The sequence below is a fragment of the Bos javanicus genome, chromosome 16, assembly GCF_032452875.1.
Source record: "Bos javanicus breed banteng chromosome 16, ARS-OSU_banteng_1.0, whole genome shotgun sequence".
NCBI classification, from domain to species: Eukaryota; Metazoa; Chordata; class Mammalia; order Artiodactyla; family Bovidae; genus Bos; species Bos javanicus.
In genome coordinates this window covers 28,048,998-28,072,297 of record NC_083883.1, presented here as the reverse complement: position 1 = coordinate 28,072,297, position 23,300 = coordinate 28,048,998, and the positions used below count along the sequence as shown (strand labels likewise).

Genomic DNA, 23,300 nt, shown 5'->3' with positions numbered 1-23,300 from the left:
CCCGAGTATTCATTGGAAGGACTGAGGCTGAGGCTGAAGCTCCAAGCTTTGACCACCTGATGTGAAGAGCTGACTCATTGGAAAAGACCCTGATGCTGGGAAAAATTGAGGGCAGGAGGAGAAGGGGACGACAGAAGATGAGATGGTTGGATGGCATCACCTACTCAATGGACATGAGTTTGAGCAAGCTCTGGAAGATGGTGAAGGACAGGGAAGCCTGACATGCTACAGTACATGGGTCACAAAGAGTTGGATACAACTGAGCAACTGATCAACACAGCAACAACCAACATAAAGATTAATAGTGCATGAACAGACTGGTCCAGTGCCTGGCACGTGGCAGGAGCCCCATCAGTACTGTCAGCCCCCGAGTTAGGATTCTCTGGGAGCATGTATGCTTATGGCCCTTATATCCTTAGAAACAGTTTGGCTTCTTACCATGTAATTCTGTGAAGAGGATTAAGGTTCTTCCTACACGCTTGCTTACATAGTTAGTTTTCTCAGCAAACTTTTACGGGCCGGCCAGATCCAAATGCGTCTGGAGCAATGTCACTTTTCCCCTAGAAGGGCAACCATGGGCCTGAGTTGGTAGCAGAGACAGCTGGTGATATTGTTAGCTGTTTCTCCCTGGAATTTGGGGAGGGGATTGGGGCATGGGTGGGTTTCAGCCCTCTGTGGTGGAACATTCAGAAACTCTAGGATTCCAAACTGGATGGCACTATACCCCAACACCTTTGCTTCAAGTGGGAACAAACAGAGATTCTTCAGAGAGAAGTTAGTAACTGAAGGGAGGTGTCCACCTGTGCTGGCAAGGGCTTGGACTGGGAGTAAGCTCAATAACATCCGGGTTGTGGGAGATCAAGCTGGCCAACCCAACCTGAAGCAAGTTACTTAACTTCTTTGATTCTCAGTTTCCTTCTCCTGTAAATGCAAATAAGATTAGGGACTGTAATCAAGTGATTTAAAAAGAGATAATGATGCTAAATGGAAATAAGACAGTGACTATCCTAATCCGACAAAGGTCTGTCTGTCTAGTCAACGCTATGATTTTTCCAGTATCTTGTATGGATGTGAGAGTTGAACCATAAAGAAAGCTGAGCACTGAAGAATGGATGCTTTTGAACTGTGGTGTTGAAGAAGACTCTTGAGAGTCCCTTGGACTGCAAGGAGATCCAACCAGTCCATCCTAAAGGAAATCAGTCCTGAATATTCATTGAAAGGATTGATGCTGAAGCTGGAGCTCCAATACTTTGGCCACCTGATGTGAAGAACAGACTCACTGGAAAAGACCCTGATGCTGGGAAAGATTAAAGGCAGGAGGTGAAGGGGACCACAGAGGATGAGATGGTTGGAGGGCATCACTGACTCAATGGACATGAGTTTGAGCAGGCTCCAGGAGTTGGTGATGGACAGGGAAGCCTGGTGTGCTGCAGTCCATGGGGTCACAAAGAGTTGGACACAACTGAGCGACTGAACTGAACTATCCTAATACATGATTACTCTCATCTCTGATCCTTTAAGAAAGGAAATAACAAAGCTATCAAACAGATGAGTGAGACCATCAGAGCGCACTTGGGGTGGTGCCCCCACTACTTCCCAGGGAGCCTGGCCTGTGAGCTCAGGGGTGGCAGAATCCCACACGTACTTGGAGAAATCTCCTGACTCTACAGAGGAAGAGACTCTAGATCAGTCAGCTAAATGCCAACTCAGTTCCCAAAGGACTATGGAGATTTTCAAAATCTGTCTTTTCCTCTGGTCAAGCCCCTCCTTCTGATGGAAACAAACAGCTCTGGTCAAACTACTTTAAGATCCAGCTAGTTTGATGGCCCCAGGGACTCAGGCCCCAGAGGGAGTCAGGTACTCAGAAAGGAAAGAAAGAAATTTTCAGAAATTTGACGACGCTGTCATTCAGACTTGATTTTTGGTGAATTCTCATGCTTTCACTTACCTGTTTTTGAGAAGGTAGCAGGAGATGAAAAGATTGCTTTCATGAAATTTAGGGATGGCAGAATTTCAACTGGAAACTGCAATTGTTTTCAATTCTAAAAGTCCTCAGAGTGGGGGCATGGTGGGTGAGCTACCAGGCTTATTTATGCATCTGTGGAGAGAAAGCAGCCACACCAGCCAGGGAGCACTTAGAGGATGGGGTGTGTGCCAAACAATGGGACACACAGGGTTTAGAAGCCCGGCTTGCTAGGCTAGCACTTTTTTGGTCAACGCTAAACCAAAAAGCAAGGAAAAGTGACATGAAAGTACTTTCACTCAAGGCTACAACAGAAAAGAATTACTTTCTCACACGTTTAAGGCCCAGCCTGGAGGGGAAACCAGCTGTCATGATGTGTGTTTACTAAGTCAACTATACTCCAATAAAAATTTTAAAAATAAAATTTGCTTGCAAAATTGTGATGAAAAAAAGCTGTGTGATTATTATGGCTTATGGCTTAGCTCAGACTGCCATTCGGGGGGGGTTGGAACCCCAACCTAACCCCCACAAACTTCCAAAAAAAAAAATCTCAACTACTAATTGGAAGGGAAATTTGAGGCTTAAACCACAACCAAACCAATGAATGCACCCCCCAACCCCGGCCTTTTTTTTGAATAATAAAGGGTTACTCTTGTTCTGAGGGTCTGTTCCTGCAGTCCTGGATCATAACCTCACAGGGAAGGGATATTAGTGGCCCTCCTTGGATTAGCAACTTGCTGACCTATGAGGATTTAGAACCCAACATCGAGGGCAGCTCCATTCCTCAATGCAACTATTCTGTGCCTTTGCTGAGGATTGCAAATACAGGAATGTGTGCCTAGTAACACGGAATCCACTCTTAAGTCTACAAATGCTGCTTGGGTTTCTTCGGGTTCTGCTTTTCAAAGAAAGTTCTAGGTGTGTGCCCTGGATCACAGAAGGGGTCCATTACAAAGAACCCCCTCAAACCCACTCTTTTTGATCTGTGTGTGCCAATTCACACACACTTGTTACAGCAGTCACCTTCTGAGCGGCAGGGATACATTCTTTGTCCACATCTGAAAGCTTCCCTCTTGCTGGGTCCAGTTATTGGCCTCAGGAGCCATATGCCAATCTGGATTAAATTTAACAAAAACAAAACTCCAGTTTCAGATGACGCTCCGCATTCTTCTTCTTCATCTAACATGTCATTCATTTTCCAACCAAAAAGTAGCTGCATGTCCCTCTGTTGTCAAATCTTACTCCTTTCCCCACTCTTTGGGTTGTCACCACACCCCTTTCTGCTAATCCCCACTGCAGACCTCGCCCACAGCCCAGTGGGGATCTCTTACTTTGATGTCTTTAGGCCTCAGTTGCCCCTTCTCCTCCACTCTGAGACCCCCCTTGCAGGTGCTACCCCTGTCCTTATCCTGTTTCAGAATCAGATACATGAAGAGGATCTCAGGGTTTTTGTGCTTTTGGGTTTTTGCGGGTATAATTTTTTTAGGACCTTCCCAGCCCAAGGATCAAACTATCCTTGCTTCATTACAAATGACTAAGGCTTCTGGAAGTTTTCCCTAAGAAAACACTTTTTTTTTTTTTTCCTTATCCAAACAGATCTTCCAAGTCAGCTGGCGAGTGGAACAGCAGCAACAGCCCTGGCTTGGACAGCTCACAGTGCTCACCTCAGGCTAATCTCTTGGAACCTCCCTGTCTTCATGGGAATTTACAAGGGATGATATTTGCCTCCCCAGGCCAATATGGATGAAAACAATAGCCTGCAGGGATGGTCTGGCAGAGTTTAGACACCTGATACTGTTGTGCACACCAGCCACATCGTGACTGTCCTATTTTTTTTTAAATATTTATTTTTATTTATTTATGGATTTGGCTGTGCCCGGACTTCATTGTGGCACGGGGCCCTCTCATCTTCATTGCAGCATTTGGGATCTTTGATCTTCCATGCGGCGTTCGAGATCATTAGTTATGGTGTGCAGGATCAGGTTCCCCAACCAGGGACTGAACTCGTGCCCCCTGCATTGGGAGCACAGAGTCTTAGCCACAGCACCACCACAGAAGTCCCATGACTCTCCTAGCTAAGGCATTGAGTTCTTTATTACTGAATTCTTTTCTTTTTTCAACTTTGATTGGAGTATAGTTGATTCACAATTTTGTTAGTTTCAGGTGTGTATAGCAAGGTGAATCAGTCATGTATATATGGATATGGATATATATATACTCATTCTCTTTCAGATTCTTTTCCTGTATAGATTATTACAGAATACTGAATAAAGTTCCCTGTGCTATACAGTAGGTCCTTGTTAGCAACCTATTGTACATATGTTTATGTGTGTGCTCAGTCATGTCCGAGTGTTTGTGGCCCCATGGACTGTAGCCCACCAGGCTCCTCTCTGTCCATAGAATTTTCCAGGTGAGAATACTGGAGTGGGTTGCCATTTCCTACTCCAGGGAATCTTCCTGTCACAGGGATTGAACCCAAATCTCTTGTGTCTCCTGCTTTGGCAGGCAGATTCTTTACCACTGTTCCATCTGGGAAGCCCCTATTTTATAATGTGTAATAGTGTGTATGTATTAATCCCAATCTAATTTATTATTTCCTCCTACATTTCCCCTTTGGTAACCATAGGTTTGATTTTGACATCTGTGAGTTTGTTTCTGTTTTGTAATAAAGTTCATTTGTATTTTTTTATTAGCTTTCACATATAAGTGATATCATATGATGCTGGTCTTTCTCAGACTTACATAAGTATGATAGTTTCTAGATCTATCCCTGTTGCTGCAGATGCCTCTATTACTGAATTCTGATTCATTTGCATATCCCAGCACTAGGGCATCAGCTCCTTAACTTCGGATATTTTGTCTTTGCGTCCTCTCTGCCTAATGTAGTGCCTAGCCAAGTACCCATAGAATGAATGTGCTTAGTCAATCGGTTGTGTCCGACTCTTGGCGACCCACCAGGCTCCTCTGTCTATGGGATTCTCGAATACTGGAGTGGGTTGCCATGCCCTCCTCCAGGGGATCTTTCCAACCCAGGGATCAAACCCAGGTCTCTGGCACTTCAGGTAGGTTCTTTACCATCTGAGCCACTAGGGAAGCCCCTAAAATGAATAAGTAAGTTCATTTTTACTTAGGATTTAAACCAGTGTTTCATATAAGAATTTAGTTGGGTTCTTTGCTCAGCTTCTGTGAAAATGCTCAGTCCTACCAAGGAAGCTAAGGCAGTGTTGGAGTGAGGCCCTCGTTTCTGGTGCTCAATGCACCTGGCAGTCGTCCACTTGGCACTCGCCCCTCCACGGTCTCCATCTCTGAGCTCACCTGCATCTACCCAACCCTCATCCTGTGCAAGGATGAGGTGCCACTCACGTAGAGTATGGTCAACACCCTCATTAGCAGCAGCCAATGTGAATGTCAAGCCTTTCTGGCCAGGTTTGTTTGCAAAGGCCCTGGCCAATGTCAACATCGAGACTCTTATCTACAACACAGGGCTGGTGGCCCTGCCCCAACAGGAGGTTCTGCCCCTACAGAGGACAAAGTGGGAGCAGAGAAAGAAGACTGAGGAGTCTGAAGATGACATAGGGTTTGGTCTTTTGATTAAATCTCTGGTGTAATATTTCTATTTTGTAATGTTCAATCCAAAGCTGACCTCTTAGAAAAAAATAAAAAAGAATTTTTGATTGTCAAAAGTCAAACCCCCTCCCAGAAATATAGCCCAAACTGCTGGCACACAGGAAGGGGTCCACCAGGCAGTGGAATGAACACACATTTGATAACACATGGGAACATGTGTTCCTTCGTGCTCCCGCTGCAGGACTAGGCTCATTAGATAAGCCCCGTGAAGCTCGGTAGAGTCTGGGTTCTCCAGTCACTGTCTCAATCTCACATCCTGTCTCCAAGTGTGACCTTGTGCCAGTTACTTAATCTCTCTGAGGCTCAGTCTTCTCATCTATAAAATGAAGATACTAATAATGCTAACTGCTTCCCTGGTGGCTCAGATGGTAAAGAGTCTGCCTGCAATGCAGGAGACCAGGTTCGATCCCTTGGTCGGGAAGATCTCCTGGAGAAGGGAATGCCAACCTACTCCAGTATTCTTGCCTGGAGAATTTCATGGACAGAGGAGCCTGGTGGGCTACAGTCCATGAGGTTGCAAAGAGTCAGACCCAGCTAACATTTTCAACTTTTTTTCTTTCCTACATCACAGCCATGTTGAGAATAGAATAAGATAATGAATTAAAAACCTTAGTTCAGGGCTAGTGAATAATAGAATTCTCAATAAATGTCCACTGTGTTCAGTATACCACATTCAAAGGTTATCCATATGCCCTCTATCTTGAACTTTGCCTCTGTTTTCAATGAAAAGCTTCTGAAGTTTTAATAACCTCTATTGGTCTCCATTCATCAAGCACTTCAAGCCAAGCACTGACCCTGCTAGGCTTGGGCAACAGAGAAATAAAAGATCATCCCAGCCCTTAAGTTACAGCATCAGGGGGAAAACAAACTGTGTATTTAAATAGTACATGGTAAGCACAAATGTTGGAAGAGGGTGTTTGCTATGAGCAGTGCATTCTCTTGGCAGAACTCTATTAAGCCTTTGCCCTGCTTCATTCTATACTCCAAGGAGAAATTTGCCTGTTACTGTTATTCCAGGTGTTTCTTGGAGAAGGCAATGGCACCCCACTCTAGTACTCTTGCCTGGAAAATTCCCATGGGTGGAGGAGCCTAGTAGGCTGCAGTCCGTGGGGTTGCGAAGAGTCGGACACAACTGAGCAACTTCACTTTCACTTTTCACTTTCCTGCATTGGAGAAGGAAATGGCAACCCATTCCAGTGTTCTTGCCTGGAGAATCCCAGGGACGGGGGAGCCTGGTGGGCTGCCGCCTATGGGGTCGCACAGAGTCGGACACCACTGAAGTGACTTAGCAGCAGCCAGGTGTTTCTTGACTTCCCACTTTTGCATTCCAGTCCCCTATAATGAAAAGGACATCTTTTTTGGGTGTTAATTCTAGAAGGCCTTATAGGTCTTCATAGAACTGTTCAATGTCAGCTTCTTCAGCGTTACTGGTCGGGGCATAGACTTGGATTATTGTGATACTGAATGGTGTGCCTTCGAAACGAACAGAGATCATTCTGTCATTTTTGAGACTGCATCCAAGTACTGCATTTTGGACTCTTGTTGACTGTGATGGCCACTCCATTTCTTCTGAGGGATTCCTGCCCGCAGGCATAGATATAATGGTCATCTGAGTTAAATTCACCCATTCCAGTCCATTTCAGTTCGCTGATTCCTAGAATGTCGACATTCACTCTTGCCATCTCTTGTTTGACCACTTCCAATTTGCCTTGATTCATGGACCTGACATTCCAGGTTCCTATGCAATATTGCTCTTTACAGCATTGAACCTTGCTTCCATCACCAGTTACATCCACAACTGGGTGTTGTTTTTGCTTTGGCTCCGTCTCTTCATTCTCTCTGGAGTTATTTCTCCACTGATCTCTAGTAGCATATTTGGCACCTACCGACCTGGGGACTTCTTTCAGTGTCCTATCTTTTTGCCTGTTCATGTGGTTCTCAAGGCAGGAATACTGAAGTGGTCTGCCATTCCCTTCTCCAGTGGACCACGTTTTGTCAGAACTCTCCACCATGACCCGTCCGTCTTGGGTGGCCCTACATGGCATAGCTCATAGTTTCATTGAGTTAGACAAGGCTGTGGTCCATGTGATCAGATTGGTTAGTTTTTGTGATTGTGGTTTTCAGTCTGTCTGCCCTCTGATGGAGAAGGACAAGAGGCTTAAGGAAGCTTCCTGATGGGAGATACTGACTGAGGGGGATCCTGGGTCTTGTTCTGATGGGCAGGGCCATGCTCAGTAAATCTTTAATCCAATTTTCTGTTGATGGGTGGAGCTATTCCCTCTCTGCTATTTACCTGGGGCCAAACTATGGTGGAGGTAATGAATGGTGACCTCCCTCAAAAGATCCCATGCATATACTGCTACAATCCATGCCCCCAACCCTGCAGCGGGCCACCTCTGACCCACGCCTTCACTGGAGGCTCCTGGACACCCACAGGCAAGTCCGGGACAGTCTCCTGTGGGGTCACTGTTCCTTTCTCCTGGGTCCTGGTGAACAAGGTTCTGTTGTGCCCTCCAAGAGTCTATTTCCCAGTCCTGTGTAAGTTCTGGCAGCTCTATGGTGAGGTTAATGGTGACTTCCTCCAAGAGGACTTATGCCATACCCACACCCAGAGCCCCTGTCCCTGCAGCAGACCACTGCCGACCCGTAGCTCCACAGGAGATGCTCAAACACAGTTCAGTCTCAGCCTTTGTGGCGTCTCTGGGTCCTGGTGTGTGCAAGGTTTGTTTGAGCCCTCTGAGCATCTATGGCGGGAAAGGGGTTTGATTCTAAACACGAATTCACCCCTCCTACCATCTTGCTGGGGCTTCTCCTTTGGCCTTGGATGTAGGGTATCTCCTCACAGCCACGCCAGTGCCTACCATCTGTCATAGCAAACACCCTCTTAAAAAAACACAAGGGAAGACTCTACACATGGACATCACCAGATGGTAAACACTGAAATTGGATTGATTATATTCTTTGCAGCCAAAGATGGAGAAGCTCTATACAGTCAGCAAAAACAAGACCAGGAGCTGACTGTGGCTCAGATCATGAACTCTTTATTGCTAAATTCAGACTTGAATTGAAAAAAGTATGGAAAACCACTAGACCATTCAGGTATGACCTAAATCAAATCCCTAAATGTTATACAGTGGAAGTGAGAAATAGATTCAAGGGATTAGATCTGATAGACAAAGTGCCTGATGTACTATGGACAGAGGTTCATGACATTGTACAGGAGACAGGAATCAAGACCATCCCCAAGAAAAAGAAATGCAAAAAAGCAAAATGGCTGTCTGAGGAGGCCTTACACATAGCTGTGAAAAGAAGAGAAGCAAAATGCAAAGGAGAAAAGGAAAGATATACCCATTTGAATGCAGAGTTCCAAAGAATAGCAAGGAGAGATAAGAAAGCCTTCCTAAGTGAACAAAGCAAAGAAATCAAGGAAACCAATAGAATGGGAAAGACTAGAGATCTCTTCAAGAGAATTAGAGATATCAAGGGAACATTTCATGCAAAGATGGGCTCAATAAAGGACAGAAATGGTATGGACCAAACAGAAGCAGAAGATATTAAGAAGAGGTGGCAAGAATACACAGAAAAACTGTACAAAAAAAAATCTTCACGACCCAGATAGTCATGATGGTGTGATCATTCACCTAGAGCCAGACATCCTGGAATGTGAAGTTAAGGGGGTCTTAGGAAGCATCACTACGAACAAAGCTAGTGGAGGTGATGGAATTCCAGTGGAGCTATGTCACATCCTCTAAGATGATGCTGTGAAAGTGATGCACTCAATATGCCAGCAAATGTGGAAAACTCAGCAGTGGCCACAGGACTGGAAAAAGTCAGTTTTCATTCCAATCCCTAAGAAAGGCAATGCCAAAGAATGCTCAAACTACCACACAATTGCACTCATCTCACACGCTAGCAAAGTAATGCTCAAAATTCTCCAAGCCAGGCTTCAATAATACGTGAATCGTGAACTTCCAGATATTCAAGCTGCTTTTAGAAAAGGCAGAGGAACCAGAGATCAAATTGCCAACATCCGCTGGATCATCGAAAAGCATGAGAGTTCCAGAAAAACATCTATTTCTGCTTTACTGTGCCAAAGCCTTTGACTGTGTGGATCACAATAAACTGTGGAAAATTCTTCAAGAGATGGGAATACCAGACCACCTGACCTGACTCTTGAGAAACCTGTATGCAGGTCAGGAAGCAAGAATTAGAACTGGTCATGGAACAACAGACTGGTTCCAAATAGGAAAAGGAGTACGTCAAGGCTGTATATTGTCACCGTGCTTATTTAACTTCTATGCAGAATACATCATGAGAAATGCTGGGCTGGATGAAGCACAAGCTGGAATCAAGATTGCTGGGAGAAATATCAATAACCTCAGATATGCAGATGACACCACCCTTATGGCAGAAAATGAAGAAGAACTACAGAGCCTCTTGATGAAAGTGAAATTGGAGAGTGAAAAAGTTGGCTTAAAGCTCAACATTCAGAAAACTAAGATCATGGCATCTGGTCCTATCACTTCATGGTAAATGGAGAAACAGTGGAAACCGTGGCAGACTTTATTTTGGGGGGCTCCAAAATCACTGCAGATGGTGACTGCAGCCATGAAATAAAAAGACGCTTACTCCCTGGAAGAAAAGTTATGACCAACCTGCTAAGTCACTTTAGTCATGTTAGACTCTGCATGACCCCGTAGACGGCAGCCCACTAGGCTCCCCCATCCCTGGGATTCTCCAGGCAAGAACACTGGAGTGGGTTGCCACTTCCTTCTCCAATATGACCAACCTAGACAGCATATTAAAAAGCAAAGATATTACTTTGCCAACAAAGGTCCATCTAGTCAAGGCTATGGTTTTTCCAGTAGTCATATATGAATGTGAGAGCTGGACTATAAAGAAAGCTGAGTGCTGAAGAACTGATGCTTTTGAACTGTGGTGTTGGATAAGACTCTTGACAGTCCCCTGGACTGCAAGGAGATCCAAGCAGTCCATCCTAAAGGAAATCAGTCTTGAATGTTCATTGGAAGGACTAATGTTGAAGCTGAAACTCCAATACTTTGGGCACCTGATGTGAAGAGCTGACTCATTTGAAAAGTCCCTGATGCTGGGAAAGACTGAAGGCGAGAGAAGGGGACGACAGAGGATGAGATGGTTGGATGGCATCATCGATTCAATGGACATGAGTTTGGGTGAACTCCAGGAGTTGGTGATGGACAGGGAGGCCTGGCGTGCTGCGGTTCACGGGGTCGCAAAGAGTCAGACAAGCCTGAGTGACTGAAGCACAAATGATTAGGTAAGCATTGGTTGGAGAGTCCAAAAGTGACACCTGACCTGATGGGATCCTTGTCTCAGGACCTGTCCTTGTGCCTTCAAGGCTCTGCAGCCCAGCCTTCCTATGCCCTCTCCCTACCCCCGACTCCTCCTTCTCCCTTTGGAAAAGTCACTGCCAGTGACACAAAGAATGGCCATAGTTTGCAGATGGGAGCCAGACTGGCCCAGAGATGCTAGGAGGCCAAAACCTCCACCAAGCAAGAGGTACAAGCAGAACCAACAGGTTTGGGGAAGGACAACGAGGCACCCCCTCTCCAGACCCAGCAGAAAATGGAACTGAGAGAGGGCTGACCCGGCAGGAGATCTAGGGGCTTTCAGCATTGGTCTGGCAGCTGCAGCCAGAGTTGTACAGGCGAGGGGAGTGGAGGGTTCAGTGAGAACGTAGGGCCCACTTAGCATCAAACCTGTCGGTAGGTTTTACCAGATACTTTTACTTGACTCAGCGTGTACATCTGAATCGTAAAGTTGCTTCTGTTATGACTCTAAACGTGTACTTTGTCCCCCAAAATTAGATCTGTGAGAAACCAATACTTTTGAGCGTGAGTATTGTGCTATTCACCACCAGTAGGCAAAAGTGTAATACAGCTGAGAATTACACAAGTAGGAATTTTATAGTATCTCATCTTCAGTACACCGGAGGGTTGGTGTTGTGTACAAATCGTAGACTATTTGACTTCTTTGATACTGAAGATTACTTTTAAAATAGTTCACTGTATTACAATAAATATACCTGAGTGACATGTTTCAGGTCACCAGGAATACCAGCCTAACAACCCCCAATACTGGCTACTTGACACCAGCCATCTACCATCAGACCCAACCAGTTTCTGCTGAAATGAAATGACATAAAATTATCAGTAAAGCTACTTCTAATCTGAGAGTCCACGCAGAAAAGGAAGTTGAGTTGTTGGACATGACTGAATTCAATAATGTCCTTATTTATGAGTAAGCTTGTGCTGGACTCGGTAAGCTCACCCCAGTCTGTGATTATAAAGATAGTCAATTAAAAAAAAAAGTGATAAACACTATGTATTGTGATTAATAGCTCAGTTTATTAGCGATTTTAATAAAGTAAATCCTTATAGTGAAAACAACATACTAGAAATAGCTTTTTAAAAGCTTTTTTTATGATATGCTTACAAAGGGTCAGACCTAAGTGAAAACATCCACCACAGTGGTAATATAATGAGTAAAGCTGAACACTGCGCAGATGGACTCTTTAAAGCCAGATTAGCTTCTTGACACTATGAAGATCACACTCTGAATTTGTATGAGGGCAGCTTCTAAACATAGTTGGTCTTAATAATTCAAAAATTCCACTTTCTCAGTTATGATCAAGTTTCAGAGAGGAGTTCCTTTGGTCTTAATGACATTTACTCCTGAACCTCGTTGCCTTTCAGATGCCTCTTCATTCTCGAATAGGGACTTATTGTATCATCCGTCACAAAATCATATAGCACTTTTATCCAGGAATTGTAGTGGGGGAGGTTGTCATAGTACTCAGCAGCTATTTTCCTCACCTAGAAGGGAAAAAATACAGCAAGATGAATAATGAGTGTTAACAGAGTCCTATTAAAGATGACAGATGGATGTCTGACATGCACACTCAGAAAAGAAACCATGAAACTTTCTCCTACCTCCCTCTTAAATAAATAAGTAACAGCAGCAGCTTTGGGAATTCTAAACAGAAAGCAGTTTACATTTTTGGAATAAACCATCTTTGACCCTCTAGGATTACTGACTCTTTTCAACAAGCTCTGAGGGATTAGTTTACTTGTAAATTTACTTGTAGTTTATTAGCTTACTTGTAAATGTGGCACTTGCCATCTTTTAATAACAAATACTTGCAATCCAATCAACTTGATGTTTTTTAAATGTCATACTGAATGACTGGCATTGCAGGGTTTAAAGGCACCACTTGACGCTGCCATTAAGGAACCTGCCTGCAAATACCGATGAATTATTGTGGCATGCCAGTTAGAAATTAATCACTTATCAAACGTACAATTCAGCCACCTCACGTTAAGGATGTCTTTTTAAAAAAAATGACTATGGCCAGTGTGATTAGCAAGCAAGACTAGTTAGTGCGGAGTAAAACACTGATTTCAACAAAATGTGATTGCAGTGATGTTTTTAAGGCTCTGAACAATCTAAAAACCACTGAATTGCACATTGTAAGTGTATGAATTGTATCTATGAGTTACCTTTCAATAGAGATGTTGAAAGAAACCTTGTTATGCATATCTATTAACTAACCATGTGATCGTTACATGCAACATAATTACTGCAACACAACTATTGCAGAACAAGGTACTTCTTGGCATACACAATAGAACAGGCAGGAAAGGAAGACCAGAGAACTTTGAGAATGTCTATTAGTTCAGCTATGTGTGGAATGGAGTGGGAAATAAATTCTCACTGATGAACCATGAGCAGGTAATGTTTAAGCTGACCTAAGTTTTCAGTTTACAGACTGCTCAAGAAAATTACAAGTCAAAATATGTGGCTTATGTTGGAAAAGGTGAATTATTTTGTTCAAAGGTGACCAGCTTTCTCCTTAAACCATGTCATGTCCAACTCTTTTTGCGAGCCCATGGACTGTAGCCCACCAGGCTTCTCCATCCATGGGGTTTTCCAGGCAAGAATACTGGAGTGGGTTGACATTTCCTTCTCCAGGGGATCTTCCTGACCCAGGGATCGAAACTGTGTCTCCTGCATTGCAAGCAGATTCTTTACCAGTGAGCCGCCTAAGAAGCCCTAATCTCTTAAAAATATAAAAATGTACTTTCCTAGGCAGGGAAGAGGTGAGCAAAGGTGGGCACACTCTCCAACCAAAATGACACAAAGTAGCCACACAGGCACATCACACCACGTTCAAAACTGTTTTCAGCCAGCTGTGTGGTGATTTCCCCCATTTTATTTTGAAAACACAAAACCGACAGAAAAGCTGAAAGAACAACAAAACCATCAGCCATATGCTCTTCATTTAGGTCCACCAATTAACACTATGCCACAGCTACTTTCTCTTTCTCTCTCCATATATGATATAAATCACATACTTTGCTCTTTGCTGGAAGAGAAGTTGCAGATGTTATGTGCAAACTTACTCTGAATATTTCACCCTAAATATTCAATACATATCTCCTAAGAAAAAGTTATGTCATCAGTCGTGTCTGAGTCTTTGCAACCCCATGGACTGGTGCCTGCCAGGCTCCTCTGTCCATAGGATTTTCCCAGCAAGAATACTGGGATGGGTTGCCATTTTCTCCTCCAGGGGATCTTCCCAACCCAGGGATCGAACCTGCATCTCCTGCACTTGCAAGCGGATTCTTTGCCACTTAGCCACCTGGGAAGCCCAAGAACAAGGACATTTCCCGACAAAACCATAATAGCATTCCACACCCAAGAAACTTAACACTGACACAATATTACTATTATGTGGTTCATATTCAAAACTTCCCACTAACTCAATGTCCTTTCTAGATTTTTCTTTCCTCAACTAGTAATCCAATCAATAATCAAATGTTATATTTAGTTGTCATGCTGTATGCAAGTTTGTAAACAGTCAACAGTTAAAAACTTAAGATGAAATCTATAAAATTTGGGTGAGTAGATATGCTAGCATAAAATATCTGGTTATGGTTTCCTTAATATCACAGCTAAAAAAATAAAAAATCATGAAAAATTGATACTACATCTCCTACAACTTCCCCTTTTTAGAATTACAGAAACATTTTTTGGTAATGGAACTGTAAAAGCTATCCATTCTGAGGATGGAAAGTCTAATAAGTGAATTCATCAGAAATATAACTGAAGTTTGGAGAGGATTATCCTTTGAGAAAGGATGAAAGTCAATATGCTGCCTTTCATTTACTCCACAAGCAGTAAGATAAAAGTCTACTGTGACGGGAAACGGATGGTCCCTGCCTGTGGGATGTCTGCACCACTGGAAACTGACATTCACTTATTCTGCAGAGCAATTATGCAGAGTATCTGTATTTCACAATAAACCAACACAAACTTTAGCTAAGTGTATTTAACAGTGATAAAGGTTATGTAAATTTTTGCTGCCTCCACAGAGGGAATTTCATTTTCCATTTCTGAATTACTTTACATGTCAGTTGATTATACAGACCCCCCGAACACTCTAAACTTTATGTGTCACCACAAGGCTTAGGGATCCAGGACAGTGAGGTCTGTAAAATTAGGCTGCCCAACTCATGACTTTTAAGACTCTTGCTGTTTTCTTTGATGAACTGCCTAGATGGACAAAATATACTACATTTCATTTTAAATGAGCAAGTCAAGACTAATTGTGATCACAGAACCATCAGAAATTAGAACATGTATAAAATCCTTTACTTACCAGGGGAAGGCTTTTTCCGGGAATGTTGGGAAAGTCGTGGTGTTCATTATGGTAACCCACATTGAAGGTGAGTAAATTCAGAGGCCCATAATATGAATAAGTTTCATGTCCCTTTAAGAACATATAATGTTCAGCTATAAAATGTCCAGAAATCGGGTGCAAACCTAGGCCAAATAAGGAGGCTGCCAACATGTAGACTAAAGATTTAACTCCCAAAACATAGTAAACCACGATGTCAAAAGTGATCTGGATCACAGTATTGATTATTTCCAGATAGGAGATTGGTTTGGGGTTGATGAACAGAGGTCGAAAAGCATAAAAGAGAGGCTGAAGGATGACCCATATAAACTTTCTAAAAGTAGTACAGAAGAACCAGCCTTCAAAGTCGGTTGGAATATCCACATCGATGCCGTCACCTCCGAGGTATCGATGATGATCCATGTGATATCTCTTAAAGGAAACTGAATATGGGACACCGATAGGGAGATTGGCAAATATTCCAAACCAACGATTCCACATAGCTTTGTAATGGCCAAAGGCGCTGTTGTGGGAAACTTCATGAATAGCCAGAGTCATTGAATGATTAACGCAGCTGCCAAAGGCATATGCCCAAAACAGGACCCATTTCCAGTCTAAGTCCTTTACTAAGTAAAATGCAACAAACTGAGTGAGAACCATCATAATTACAATCCATATCAAGTTGGAATCAGGCTTCATTAAGGATTTTATCTCTGGATACTTTGCTGTAAGGAAAAAAACAAACAAAAAATCAAAGCCTGAGAAAAGTGCATAACAGTTCTGCAATTAAACTAATATCAATTTACACATCAATTAATTTTTTCCAAATCATATGCTCTCTTTGAGACTATCAAATGTTCATCTACTACAGGGAAGGGGTATATGCTTTTTTAAAAATAGGTATATTTTGATGTGGACTATTTTTAATGTCTATTGAATTTGTTATAATACCACTTTTGTTTCATCTTAGCTCTCTAACTAGGGATGGAACCAACACCCCCTGCATTGGAAGTCTTTTTTTTTCTTTAAATAGAGTATGCATGGGTTCTAAGTCCCTTCTGACTCTTTGCAACTCTGGACTGTAGCCTGCCAGGTTCCTCTGTCCAGGGCCCAGGCAAGGATACTGGAGTGGGTTGCCATGCCCTCCTTCAGGGTGGAAGGCGAAATCTTAACCACTAGACTGCCAGGGAAGTCCCGGGAAGAAGTATATTCTAACAGTAAAGTTACTAAATATCATGTCACAACAAATTTGAGAATTTTTGTAGGAAAAAATGAGCCTCAAAATCTAGACCCTCATACATTAACAGAAAGATAGTCACAACATGAATAAATGTTATCTAGTTCCCTTTTCTGGAGAAGGCGATGGCACCCCACTCCAGTACTCTTACCTGGAAAATCCCATGGATGGAGGAGCCTAGTAGGCTGCAGTCCATGGGGTTGCAAAGAGTCGGACACGACTGAGCAACTTCACTTTCACTTTTCACTTTCATGCATTGGAGAAGGAAATGGCAACCCACTCCAGTGTTCTTGCCTGGAGAATCCCAGGGACTGGGGAGCCTGGTGGGCTGCCGTCTATGGGGTCGCACAGAGTCGGACACGACTGAAATGACTTAGCAGCAGCAGCAGTTCCCTTTTCACTCTTAAAAATTTTTGTATGTTACCCCTTTCCCAGGGGGGGACGCGCGGGGCCGGGGGGCCGGCGGCGCGCGCCTGTCGCCGCTGTCACACGCGTCCGCGCTCGTGTCCCTTCCCTCTGCCCCGGGCGGTGGGGGGAGGGAGGAGGGCACGCAGGCATCGGTGTGGCCCTTGCACTCAAAAAAAAAAAAAAAGAAAGAAAAAAAAAAAAATTTTGTATGTTAAATTTGTAAGTTTTACAAAAGTGGCAATCATAGTCTGATAAACTGATGTATCTGATTTAGGTTTTATAATTTCCTTATACTGACCAAGTCACTTCTACTTGCCAGTTTGTTGTAACTTCTAGCCATTTTCTGTATTTTCAAATGTTTAGATGTATAAATTTCTGCCAATGTAGACTTCTAGTTATCTCAAATTAGTGTAGATTCTAAAGAACTCTTATCGATTCACAATGCCTCTTTCTTTCCTTTCCTTCTGCATTAGGACTGAACAATGCTAATTTGTGTTAGATTATTATTTGTTGACTTCACACACAAATATCTAACCAAGTATTATGGAATATGCTAGTAATTCAGGAAGTATTGCCTAGAGGCAAATGCAGATTCTTCTCCGTATCCTGCCACTCCAGGTAATGGAAGCCCAGATACACACTTTGGTTTTGTGGGTTGGCAAGTATGTTTAACCCAGCACAACAAAAAGAAGAGGAGCAGCTTCACCTTCTTTTCTCTAAAAGTGAAATGAAGAATTCTAGCTTAAAATGCAGGACAGGAAGGTAAGTCCAGTTTCACATATATAAGGGTCGGGTTAATTCAAGGTAATTCTTCTTGTTCCTTTCCTTTCCCCTCTCCTATCCCTAACTTCTCATCTTTCTTGCTGTTAGTCCATTTCATCAGTGTTAACAATTTTGTAGGCAATGGGTCAAAAAAAGTAATCTTATGGGTTTTGAGTCTAAAACTAATTATCCTGGGATAAATTAAAAGCTCAAGTAAGTATTTCATTTAAATATGGGTACGTCCAACAGTTGTTCAAACATAAAATAACAAAGTATTCAGTTCATTGGTGAATAAGTAGTAATTCTTTTGTATTAAAATGTTATTTCTATTTAGAGCTCCAGCATTTTTAGTTTAAATAAAATTTGATTAAATGGACATATCTGACAAAAGATAGAAGATAACACACGTTTTGCAGGTGTGCTGCTGCTGCTGGTGCTGCTGCTGCTGCTGCTGCTGCTAAGTCACGTCAGTTGTGTCCGACTCTAGTATATAAAAAATCAACACTAGGATGCCAATATAATTAAACAGGACAAAGAATAGTCTTTTCAACAAATGGTGCTGGAACAACTGGTCATCCACATGTAAAAGAATAAAACTGGACCTCTCTCTTACACCATACACAAAAATTGAGTGAGTGAGTGAAGTTGCTCAGTCGTGTCTGTGGACACATGGACTCGTGGACTGTAGCCCACCAGGCTCCTCCGTCCATGGGATTCTCCAGGCAGGAATACTGGAGTGGGGTGCCATTTCCTTCTCCAGGGGATCTTCCCAACCCAGGGATCGAACCCAGGTCTCCCACATTGCAGGCAGACACTTTAACCTCTGAGCCACCAGGGAAGTCACAAAAATTACTTGGCTACAAAAAGGAATGGAGTACTGATACATGCTGCAACATGCGTGAACCTTGAAAACATCGTGCTAAGTGAGAGAAGTCAGTCACGAAAGACCAAGTATTATGACCTCATTCATAAGAAATGTCCAGAACAGTAAAATCCACAGAAACAAAGATTAGTGTTTGCCCAGGACTGGGCAGTGTGAGTGAAGGATATATTCAATGCTAATGAATATAGGGTTTCTTCTTGGGGTGACAAGAACTTTCTAAAAATTAAATTGCAGTACCGACTTGATGGATGTGAGTTCGGGTGATCTCCAGGAGTTGGTGATGGACAAGGAGGCCTGGCGTACTGCAATTCATGGGGTTGCAAAGAGTTGGACACGACTGAGCGACTGAACTGAACTGAACTGAATGGTTTAATACTGTGAATATATACATTAAAAAAAAAAACAATAAAAAAAACACCCTACTGAATTGTACACTTTAAATAGGTGAGCTTTTGGGATTTCCCTGGTGATCTAGTGGTTAAGACTCTGTACTTCCAATGAAGGGGGCTCAGCTTCCATCTCTGGTCAGAAAACTAAGATCCCACATGCTGTACAGCAAGGGCAAAAACAAAAAAGGGGAGGGGGAGGGGGAACTTTACAGTTTGTGAATTATATCTTAATAAGACAGTTAAAAAAAAAAAGTTTCCCAGCAGAAGTACAGCAGTAAAGGGAACATTTCCTGCAATTATATGACCTACTAATAATCATCCTTTCCCTGATAGCTCAGATGGTAAAGAATCTGCCTGCAATGCAGGAGATCCCAGTTCGATTCCTGGGTTTGGGAAGATCTGCTGGAGAAGGGATAGGCTACCCACTCCAGTATTCTTGGGCTTCCCTTGTGGCTCAGCTGGTTAAAAATCCGCCTGCAATGTGGGACATCTGGGTTCGATCCCTGGGTTGGGAAGATCCCCTGGAGAAGGGAAAGGCTACCCACTCCAGTATTCTGGCCTGGAGAATTCCATAGACTGTACAGCCCATGAGGTCGCAAAGAGTCAGACACTACTGAGACTTTTACTTTCACTTCACTTTCACTTTCTGATGGCTCAGTGGTAAAGAATCTGCCTGTCAATGCAGGAAATGCAGGTTCAATCCCTGGGTGGGGAAGATGCCCTGAAGAAGGAAATGGCAAACCACTCCAGTAAGCTTGCCTGGGAAATCCTATGCACAGAGGAGCCTGGTGGGCTACACAGTCCACAGGGTTGCAGAGAGTGGGACATGACTGAGCAACTAAACAACAATAGTAATGGTCCAACTAAACAACAATAAATGGCCCAATCAATAGCTTTCATTAGTTTTGTACATAAATTTTGTAAATTTAGTGTATGGATGTTGGCTGTTATCATATCCATGTTCTCTTGTGCCTCTCACCCTGTCAAAACCTGACACATTTCAAAAATATCTCATCATTTAAGTACAATTTAAACAAATCTCCAGATTCTTATCTTTTCTGAGGTTATTCCATCTCCACCGCTGATATGGAACACTGAGCAGTATTTACACCTGCAGAGAAAATGATTAGCATCTTCATCGGGAAATACTGTAGTCCTTTTACTTTCCAAGTGAAATGGTCCAGTGATAATAAGTTTGTGGAAAAAAGGTTCATGTTGAGATAAGCATGGACAAACACCTTTTCACTTCCTTGATTGTCTGAATATTAAACAGATAGCTACATTTTGGTATTCAGGTGTTTGTTTTTACAGAGTTGAGACCAGATTATTCTTATGCATGTATTGATTAGGCATAGATTAAAATGTACTATATGCCATCTCTTATGTGTGATTTGCAAAATACACATTTTGATTAAAAATAGTAAAGAAAGCATCCAAGAACCAAAGTCTCTTAAAGGGGTAGCGTTAATAGCAACTATAAATGTTCACGCTCCCAGCTTATTGATTCGATTTTTAAAAATCCATTTCAATAGGATCTACTAATGCTTTTTTTTTTTTTTTACAATTTACAAATTTATTTAACAGAGTCCCTAGTGTCAGAAGGATATGGGTTTAAATCTAGATTCACCCATGTATTAGTTATATGATCACGTATTACCCAACTCAGGTTCCATTGTTTGCTAATACTTGAGAGACAAGTATTGGTTGGAAAGGAACAGTTGCTTTATCCAGGACGCCGGCAATTTGGAGAAGGCGAACTGCTGTTCAACAGCCAACTTTGAAGAGTCTGCTAGATTATGGAAGTTTTTAAAGGTCTAATTCCTTTCCTTTTGTGAAAATATGACATTTCTACCTTACTCCAGCAAAGAGCAGGGACTTGCCTTTTCTTTTCACTTGGCGAATGGATGCTGACAAGAACAACTAGGCGGATACTCTGTATGAGAAATAATTCCTCCTATTCAACTTGTCACCCATTAGTTTCCAGATTTTCAAAACAAGAGCAAACGTTGTGGTAGAATCTAACCCAAATCAGAATGCCCCTCTAACAGTTATTCACTCCTACCACATCTTTAAAATAGGGGTAACATCGACCTAGTCACTGGGAAGATTAAATTGGTTAATGTTTGTAAAGTACTCAACACAGTACCTAACACAACCCTGGGAGAGATGAGAGAATTCTCTATATAATATAGAAGCTGCAAACAGCTGAGCGCCTGACACCTCCAGAGAGTTGTTAGGGCCTAGTTTAACCTGATGTAAAAGCCCTAAATTAGCAGTCAGGGAACCAGAAGGCTAATCTTGGCAAGTCTTCCACACACAGCCTTTTCGTCCAAAAAAAACTGTGATGGATGAAAAATAAACATGAATCTGCCCCTCTCGCAGCCTTATTTGTGAGAATTCACGAGATCAGCGTGAGCACCCCAGGACCCAGGCCCTGGAAAGGTTACCCTTCCGGTCTGAAAGGCCCCTGGGGGCAAACGGGTCGGATACCACCAGCCCCCTCCCTGGGCCCAGGCTGCAGCCGCCGGCGCCGGGATCGCTAGCGGGCGTCGGCCAGCGTCCGCGCGCCCCGCGTGTGGGCCTCTAGATGCTCCGGGACCACGCCCTGCCTCGCACACGCTCACAGCCTGGCTTCGCCCGGGGCCGCCGGGCAGAGGAAGAAGGGAGAGGAAGAGAAAGAGGCGGGGGAGGGGGGAGACGGGGGAGGGGGGAAGGCGGAAGGGAGAAGGGAGAGGAGATCACTGCGCCCACCGGCAGCACGAGTATCTCTGGGCGAGAGGATCTACTCGAGCGCGGGCTGGCCGAGGGAACCCGGCTGAAGAAAACCCTGTCCCCGAACGGACGCCCGCGCTCGAGGGCGCGCCTGTGCCTCCCCCGCCGAAGGTTCGGGTCTGCGCGGCCAGGCGGGGGCGCGCGGGGGAACCCCTCCCTCACGAGCCGGGCCGGGGCCCGGGCGGCGGCGGGACGCGGCCGGGAGCGGGCTCTTAACGGGCCTCGGGCGCGCAGGGGCCGCCGCGGGGAAGGCGCGTCCAGGTGGCGGGAGGCCGCGCACGCACATAACGGGGCGCGGGCCCGAGCCTCACCCAGGATCTCCTGGCGCCGAGTGGCGTGCGGCTGATCGGTGTAGACCCACTCGAAGTCTTCCCGTGAAACGCGATTCCCCATGGCGGCGGCTCACGGGCCAGCGGCGGGCTCTCGCTCCTATCCACTCTCCTCCTGGGCGGCGGCGAAAGCGAAGACTGCCGCTCCGCAACTCGTGTCAGCCGGCGGCGGAGGGGCGGGAGAGGAGACGCAGGCCGGGGCGGAGTCCCGAGGCCCCGCCCCCCGGCCTGGAGCTGGGGTGGGCGGGCGCCCCCTCCGCGGGGCGGGATTCCGTTGCTCCGCGGCGCTCGTTTCTGCTTTTTATGTGACTCGGCGACAAGCCGGGATGCCGAGTTCTTGCAAGTCCCAGCTCCCTGAGGCCTGTTCTGCGCGGTGCTGGTGCTGGTGCCCGGGAAAAGGTGAAAAAGGCAGGAAAGGTCTCAAGTGAAATGAGACTGCGCTTTAGCGCCTCGCGGGGAGGCTGGAGCTTGAGCCCAAGAATCCTTGGTCAGTAATCAGTGGCAACTTGCCCAAGTTTTGTTTAATTTTGAAAAGCAAATTATTTACTGAGCTGTTTTTGGCTGCCTCCTCGAAATAATACCTCAGGAAAAAAATGCGGAGCGTGTGGTGATTAAGAGCTAATTAAGAAAAAGGAAATCACTCTCGTTGAGAGTGAAAAATCATGAGCAATTTGTTGTTCTGCCTGAATTATTCTAGTGTGACCATTTCTCTTGTAAGTTCATTGCTCAACCTTACATCTATCACAAGTCGTTTGAACCACCGCCTCTTCCTGAGAGGACATTTTGTCTCAAAATTAAGTTACCCCTTCTCCAATATAAAAGAAACTGACTAAGATTACAAAAAGGAAGATAACCAACAGGATATTCTCAGTAAAACACCACATCCACACATGCACACTACAGCCAAGTGTGATCAAATACCTAGAACCAAATGCTAATGTATAGAAAATAGAACAGAGGAGCATGTTAAACTATACCACAGACATAGAATCAGCAAGATCTTGACTGTGGGAAATTCTGTAGGGCAACATCCTGAGTACTTTAATAAATAAAATGCAAGAGAAACAAAAGAGGGAAAACCGACAGATTAAAAGGGCTGCAAAAAACGTCAATCAACTGCAATTTATTGATTTTGTATTTTAAGTCGTTTACAAACTGTATTTACAGCATTTTCGTTTGTGTGTGTGTGTGTGCGCGCGGCTGTTCTGGGTC

The 23,300-nt window shown here is 44.0% G+C and overlaps 2 protein-coding genes and 1 pseudogene across 10 annotated transcripts in view; 2 read left to right on the top strand and 1 right to left on the bottom strand.

Moving 5' to 3' along the window:
• The window catches only part of NVL (nuclear VCP like), a 179,798-nt gene that overhangs the window by 116,603 nt on the left and 39,895 nt on the right, over positions 1–23,300 (top strand). Inside the window, exon 23 of one of the 9 annotated variants that reach the window (XR_009729892.1) lies at positions 17,572–17,715. The exons of 6 other annotated variants lie outside the window; for them this stretch is intronic. Coding sequence is in view for 2 of the 3 variants with exons in the window: in XM_061382315.1 (XP_061238299.1) it covers positions 3,560–3,637 (78 nt within the window). In the remaining variant the exon portion in view is untranslated. Of the gene's footprint in view, positions 1–3,559; positions 3,653–17,571; positions 18,075–23,300 lie in introns of those variants that run through there. 2 more of the 9 variants (XM_061382316.1, XM_061382315.1) reach the window with 2 other exon arrangements.
• Positions 5,067–7,138, top strand: LOC133228254 (large ribosomal subunit protein P1-like; annotated as a pseudogene).
• On the bottom strand, positions 11,957–22,484 carry DEGS1 (delta 4-desaturase, sphingolipid 1). The gene is made up of 3 exons (XM_061382324.1): positions 22,071–22,484; positions 15,291–16,033; positions 11,957–12,444 (listed from the first exon to the last, which is right to left on the bottom strand). Exons 1-3 carry the CDS (start codon positions 22,150–22,152, stop codon positions 12,298–12,300), a joined length of 972 nt encoding a protein of 323 aa, XP_061238308.1. The 5' UTR covers positions 22,153–22,484; the 3' UTR covers positions 11,957–12,297.